The 6,527-nt window shown below is 37.7% G+C and overlaps 1 protein-coding gene across 1 annotated transcript; it reads right to left on the bottom strand.

Annotated features, from left to right (window-relative positions):
• Window positions 1–564: 564 nt before the first annotated feature.
• On the bottom strand, window positions 565–6,117 carry LOC128890618 (cilia- and flagella-associated protein 298). The gene is made up of 7 exons (XM_054149272.1): window positions 6,046–6,117; window positions 5,423–5,572; window positions 4,138–4,287; window positions 3,094–3,179; window positions 2,799–2,969; window positions 1,886–2,101; window positions 565–720 (listed from the first exon to the last, which is right to left on the bottom strand). Exons 2-7 carry the CDS (start codon window positions 5,559–5,561, stop codon window positions 565–567), a joined length of 918 nt encoding a protein of 305 aa, XP_054005247.1. The 5' UTR covers window positions 5,562–5,572; window positions 6,046–6,117.
• Between the last annotated feature and the right edge of the window lie 410 nt (window positions 6,118–6,527).

Raw genomic sequence — 6,527 nt, 5'->3', positions numbered from 1 at the left:
AGTTATATAAATCAATAATGGTGCTAATGAGTTAAAGAAGGGTTGTTCTCTCGATCTTCCTTGAAGGTGGCTGCTACGTGCCTGAAATAATTTTCAGTCTCCTATCTCTCTCTTCTTCATACCTACCGCAATTCTTTTACCCACCACGCCAAAGATTCTTTATTTTATCGAGATACGAGGGAAGCTTCCTTGGGCAATTTTTAATCTTGAGCTCCTATTATCTCGTGTTCCTCGTCATTATTTTACCCTTACAATAACGTGGATACGATAACAATGAAAGATTCCTCTCAACAAATATAATTAAACGAGTATCTACAGGATATTCTTTTAGAGATTACGAGGCTGAATATTTTTCTATCGAAACTCCCTTTATATTTGAAAACCGAAGAGACTACTGAATCAATAACTAATTTTCTGCATTTCATAAATAAAGTGTCATTAATAATATTAGAAGTGATTCTACCCGAGAAATATTGTACAAAATTGTAATGGAAGTACTCAATGAGAGAAAATACTGTTTCGTTTTATTATATTATTTCCATCTGTTTTTCGTGGAAAATAAATTCACGAGTACAATTCATGCAATCCCATCAATATTCGTTTACACTTGAAAAATCTGTTATCGATTGAAAGCACTTCCGCGATATTGGAGAAAATACTGGTACGCATACATGCAAGATAAATCATTTCCATCAACTGGACTATGTATGTGATGCGGACCTGGCAATACAGCAATTAAGATAGAATTCAAAAACAGTAAAAAAACAAATCATTTGTTAGGTACTCTATTACTACAGTTTTTGTTTTTGAGTTTTATATAGAAACCAATAAAATATTATTTGCTTTGTATGCATCAACAAAGTGTTTCTTGGACGTTTAATATTATTTAACTTTTAAGAATAAATGAAATAATAAAATTTTTTAGGAAGTTGGATGTTGATATACGTATGAATCGCAATATATTATCATAAAGTGTCGAAAAATAAGAAATGAATTCATATTTAATTTATGTCTCAATATAAAGATTTTTTTTGGATATTATAGTGTATAATTCACGACGTACATGGTGTAAAGATCGTATAGTCACTAAGTATATTTTCCTTCGGTTTCCTTGAAATATTGTGAACTTGAACGGAATGAAACTCATGGGACTCAACGAGGACGACCACGGGAGACAAATTGTATTATTGATGAGCCACGGTTGAATGCGCCCGGTAACGTAAATGGAAATCACGCAATTATACCTCTTTGATCGATAATGGAAACGAAAGAATTGTTTCGATGAGTACATTGAACTGACACGAATAAATTCAGTGAGCGTCCACTTTACGTGATTTTATTTAAACTTTCTAATTTCTACTTTCTTTAAACATTTTGCCTCACTCGTGGATTTTCATAATGAAATAGATTCACTTATTTTATTTTATTCGTTGAAAGAATATATGTTTAAATTCCTAAATTTGAAATTTCGTTAAAGTTATTAACAATTTGTCAATTGTTAATTATTCTATGTTTTCGTATGGAATACTATTTATTTAGTATTTATCTTCCATTTCACTACGATATTATTTTTTTAAATTACATCAATTTTATATAATAAATCAGTTTTATTCAAACTATCACAAAACTAACTAAAATTATCACAGTGTTCTATTTGTATGCAATAGAAACTGATTGTATAGTTCAAACATCGACCTATAGATGACAGCATATACAAGTAGAAACTGCACAGCAAATACTACTGACAGATATTCAGTATTATACAGTAAATGACTCATTTTCGAAATGCGAATCATAATATTGTACAAGTTTTGATAACATTCGAAAATTCCACTCTATCGCACGATGGTAACTACTTTATCGGTGGCAGAAAATTCCCACTTACCTTAAGCTGCTCCTGTCGATTGTAAGCGTGCAACATAAGTTGTTTACGTTGTTCCTCCGACATTACTGGCTCGCGTGCTGGTCTTCCAGCTCCTCGTTTCTGTAGTTTGACGATGATTTTCGTTTTCTCATTTCTTCCTAGATAGTCCTTCAATTTCTTTCCCGGTAACATCTCTTTCCCTGAGAACCAAAGTTGAGCTAACTGCAAATCGATTACCTGTAACCACAAACCGTCCAATTCAATTTCTGTCTCATTAAAATGTATGATATATTTAATCGCGAATAATAAAACTCATTCGCATAGAAATCAAGCTGTACCTCTCTCAATAAACTTTCAAAACAAATCCACACACGATACTTTAATTTAAAGTTCGACGACAATTAGAACCAAGAACAAAACGCGCCAATGGGCCACTTCGCAATTCTTGGATGATTAATATAAACCAACGTAAGTCGACGTATCTGGTACGTAGCAAACAAGAGTTGTAGGCTCAAGCAACACATTGGCAATGATGTTTACCACGTTGAACACAATAACGAGAAAAACTATTTGAAAAACGGGTGACAATGCCTCTATGAACGAATTTCAAATATTTGATTCACGCTATCAGCGACAACGCCGCGTCGAATAGTTCCTACTATCGCCGTTAGATGACGCCACTTTATCAATTTGAATCCTCTGGTAGCAGTTTTATAAATAACAAATAACTAATTAGTCAATATTGACCAGTAAAGTAAACAGTATAACAATGTAGTCGTATGATGATGTAATAATGTTATTGTACCTAAAATACAAACGATTATAATTAAACCTGAAAAAGTCCATCACACCTACGTTGACAGGTGTATTTGTTATTAAAAAACAAAATATCCCATTTTGGAAAGCTTTCTATGCAATAAACAATAAATAGTACCTCTAAAGACGCTTGGGTTCCACTGAGGTCCTCCGTATTCTCAAATTCCTGACGGATCACATCATGCGGAGGAAGTCCCATCGGATAGACGATGGTCACAGCGCCCCTCAGGTTGTCCAAGGCCTCCTGCACGAGTTTCTGCGTTACCAGTTTATCCTGTTGCACCAACTTCTGCTCCCAGACAGAAAAAGCCAAAGATAGGAGGAACATTAGCGTGCCCATGCGCTCCGAGGAGCGAAGAGATCTATCCTCTAAGAGGGAAAAAGAAGAAGGAGGGAAACGGAGGAGAAATTACCTTCGAAACCATAGCTCGTGCCTCCCCGATGGTTCTCTCCAGGACCTCCCGCATCTTCGCATTAGGCTGTCTGCCGTTCCTGCGGCCTGAAACATGGAAAAGCATCGGGACATTCCAGCAGGAACGAGGGAGCAATTAATGCAACGATTACAAGTCCATTCGAAGCAACAAAAATCCTGGCTCGGACAATTTCTCGACGACATCGGGTGGACTCTATTCCTGGCTACGTGGCATTTGCATTTGCGCTGAAAGTGACCGTGCAAACCGACATAAAAATGAACAGAGTCGTTACCATCTCCCACGATCACCGTCGTTTGCTCGAAACTGGGCTCTATCCTTTAGGAGATACACCAGGTTTGAAGTTTTGAAAAATTGAAATATTTTGCATAAATTGACAGATACAGATCTTAGAAATAATGGACTGTTACAACTGTGGACATATCTGAGTTTATACTGATAATGGCTTGGGGCTTTGGGGTGCATGCAGTAGTTGCTAAGAAGATTTTTACTGCTTCTCTATTTGTATATTCTTAAGAAAAAATCCTCGATCTAACAGAAATTTCTTATCCCTTTCAGACCTGAATTATTTTTTTTCTCATACTAATTCAATTTTTAGAGTTAACTTGGACTAAAATTAGAACTGAAAAAATAAAAAAAAAAATACTAATAGTGTAGTTTTCGAGGAAAACTGGTCTTTCTTAATGTACACAAATAAAGCCATTCGCCCTAAACGATAGTGTCCATTTTGTGTGTTGTAATTTTGTGTCCTCGATTGTGGACACCAGGTCTGAAAGGGTTAATTACATTCCAATAAAATATTCTTAATTCCATAGATTGAAAAAATAAATTCAACATTCTGCAAATTTTTGAGTAGTTTTCTTGAACCATGGTCACAATATGATACAAATTTCAAAGTTTTTTTTATCGAGTTGTTCGGTTTCTAAAAATCCTCAAAGAAATGCGTTTCTTTCGAGAGTATGGCAGAGACTTAAACTCCCCCTTTAAGAAATTACCATACTGCTCGGTTGATACGGTTCTACGTACCGATAACGTCCTTGTTAAACGTCCATCCATCCATCGGTACGCACTTCTCACCCCACTCGTCCTTGAGCTTCAGCTCCTCTATCTGTTCGTCGGTGAGGCCCATCATGTTGTGGGGCAGCATGGGGCCATGCTTGGCCAGCTCCTCGATTTCTATTTTGCAGAAACACGGAGGCCACCGGTTAAGCATAAAACTCAGCGTAATTATTATACCCGCGCGACGTATGACTAATATCACGCGGTAGCCGAGATGGATAGGTTCATAAACCTCGACTTCTTATTACGCGCCGTCATTACGAGCCGCGGTTCAGGCTCTCCCTCGAGATAATCTCGCTAATGGATTTCTCGGGTTAATATTCTAACTAGCAACCCTGGCCGTTCCAGGTGCATGAAAAGGAACTCCGTAAATAAGCAAAACAATATCGACTTTGGGGTTGATGCGTGGCGAGGGGTGGTAATTCATTGCTTTGAAGATGGTTGCAATTAACCTTACACGGACAAGGAGCGGTTTTCCTCCATTAGGAAGATTACCATTACTGTTTACAATATTCATCGTCATCGTTGTTCGTATCGTTCATTGTCACAGTCATTGTCATTTCCCTTCGCATCACGATAGTCATCGTCGTCATCGTTAACGTCATGTTGTTACTTGACTCATATAGTTATGTTATCATCTAGGCTTGTCGCCATGGTGTCACTTCACCACCACTTCACATTTCCACCACCCACACTTCTCATAACAATTCTCTTCGTTCAGTTTGCAAGCGTCCACTAAAATGCATAAACGCCGAGAGAGAAAGGAGATTCTTTTAGATCGTTTAGCCTCGACAGCAACAAAAAGTCGAATCAAATCCAGTCAGAAACTTTATTACCACGAAAAGAAATGATAAAAAATAAAGGCAAAATGGAAACGAAGAAAATCTTCCTAGATTATTTTAGGCCGAATAAATTTTAATTCGCGAATAAATGAAGGGATACGTAACTCGCTGTCGTCGATAAAATCATTGGCATTCAAAGAGCCTGCAGGTAGTGTTCGATAAAATCGTACACGTTCGGGTCGCACGGGGCCGTTATGCACGGTGAAATAAAAACGACGAGAAAACGGTAATAATGCGTTGCGCGCCGTTACCTTGAGACAACTCATGCCATTTAACTTACGATCACGCGGCCCGACTGTGCGTAAATAAAGTGCAACTTTCGAGACAACCCAGGGTTTCTTTGCACGCTATTAGATGTCATCCTTCCGAACCACTTTCTCGGCCGAGGGACCAAGGGGTGGGATCATTACCATAACATATTCTGGATATCTTCAGCCGACCGTTGTAAATAATAGCAATGTCATATACAACGTCTTCAACTCGTGCCTCGACGTGTGTGTCGTATAGGAACTGGCTCTCCTCGCCTTTCTTCACGTGCAGTCGAACCATTTTCTCAGAACCTTTAAACAAAGCGATGTCATGAAACGACGTCGTGTTTTTATTAGCGTGCATTAGTGCGCCTCTCGCTGAAGCGTACGAGATGACTGGAGATTTTCCACGCGGTGAAATAAAATTCTGACTTCATCCCTTACGGTCTTATACCAGTAATGACACCTCGAGGTTATTCTGTATATTGAATTTCTGAATCATTTTACAACAAAAACTGTCGCAGAAGAGAAGCTAGGAATATGAGATTAAACATGTTTAAAAATACAAAGAAATTGAAATTCTCATATGAAAATACTAAAACGACATTTTTTGTGATTTTGATCAATATCTAACAATAATATCTAACAATAATAGCACAATGGAAGTTTTACGAAAGTGAAGTTACATTTTGTAATTATTCTTTTTATACCCATCGTAGTCTAAATTGCCGGCCAAACACATTTAACCTGTCAGTAGTTTAATCGAGGAAGAGGAAAAGACTTACTACTTCAATTTCAAATGGCCTAGGTTAATTGAGCAAGTCACAAGCCGATTTCGCAAGCTCCGTCACTTGGAAAGCTCTTATATGAATTACTCTTACGGTGTTAAGAATCGATTTTCCCGATACCAAAGGTTGACAGAGTGTACCAGACACGTGTTAGTTGCACAATGGATATACTCGTGGAGCGTAACAGCTAAATCCAACGAACTGATCAACGAATAACAAGATCGCCGCGACGCAAGTTGACAGAAAACTCCGGCACGCTCTCGTAGCAACTAGGAGCTATCGATTAAACAAGTCGAAACGTGCTAGACCGCTTCGACTGCGTCGATCGTTGCATAATTTTCAACACGTGGGAATGGACAGTTCCGGCAGGCCGTAAAGGAACAATTAAACGTCGAAAATAAAACGATCTCGTTTAATGAGTATATAATTGTGTTTCATTATTGTATAATATACATATTTACATTCTAGTGAAACACGGA

The sequence above is a fragment of the Hylaeus anthracinus genome, unplaced genomic scaffold (genome assembly GCF_026225885.1).
Source record: "Hylaeus anthracinus isolate JK02 unplaced genomic scaffold, UHH_iyHylAnth1.0_haploid 12001, whole genome shotgun sequence".
Taxonomy (NCBI): domain Eukaryota; kingdom Metazoa; phylum Arthropoda; class Insecta; order Hymenoptera; family Colletidae; genus Hylaeus; species Hylaeus anthracinus.
This window is presented reverse-complemented; position numbering and strand designations above follow the sequence as displayed.

Bases quoted from the DNA above. Each gene is read 5' to 3' on its own strand.
- LOC128890618 (XM_054149272.1), bottom strand. From the start codon at position 5,561: ATGGTTCGACTGCACGTGAAGAAAGGCGAGGAGAGCCAGTTCCTATAC. The intron at 2,970-3,093 runs GTAATTTCTCCT...GTCTGGGAGCAG, and splicing joins CACGAGCTATGGTTTCGAAG to AAGTTGGTGCAACAGGATAA. The intron at 2,102-2,798 runs GTACTATTTATT...TTGTGGTTACAG, and splicing joins GAACCCAAGCGTCTTTAGAG to GTAATCGATTTGCAGTTAGC.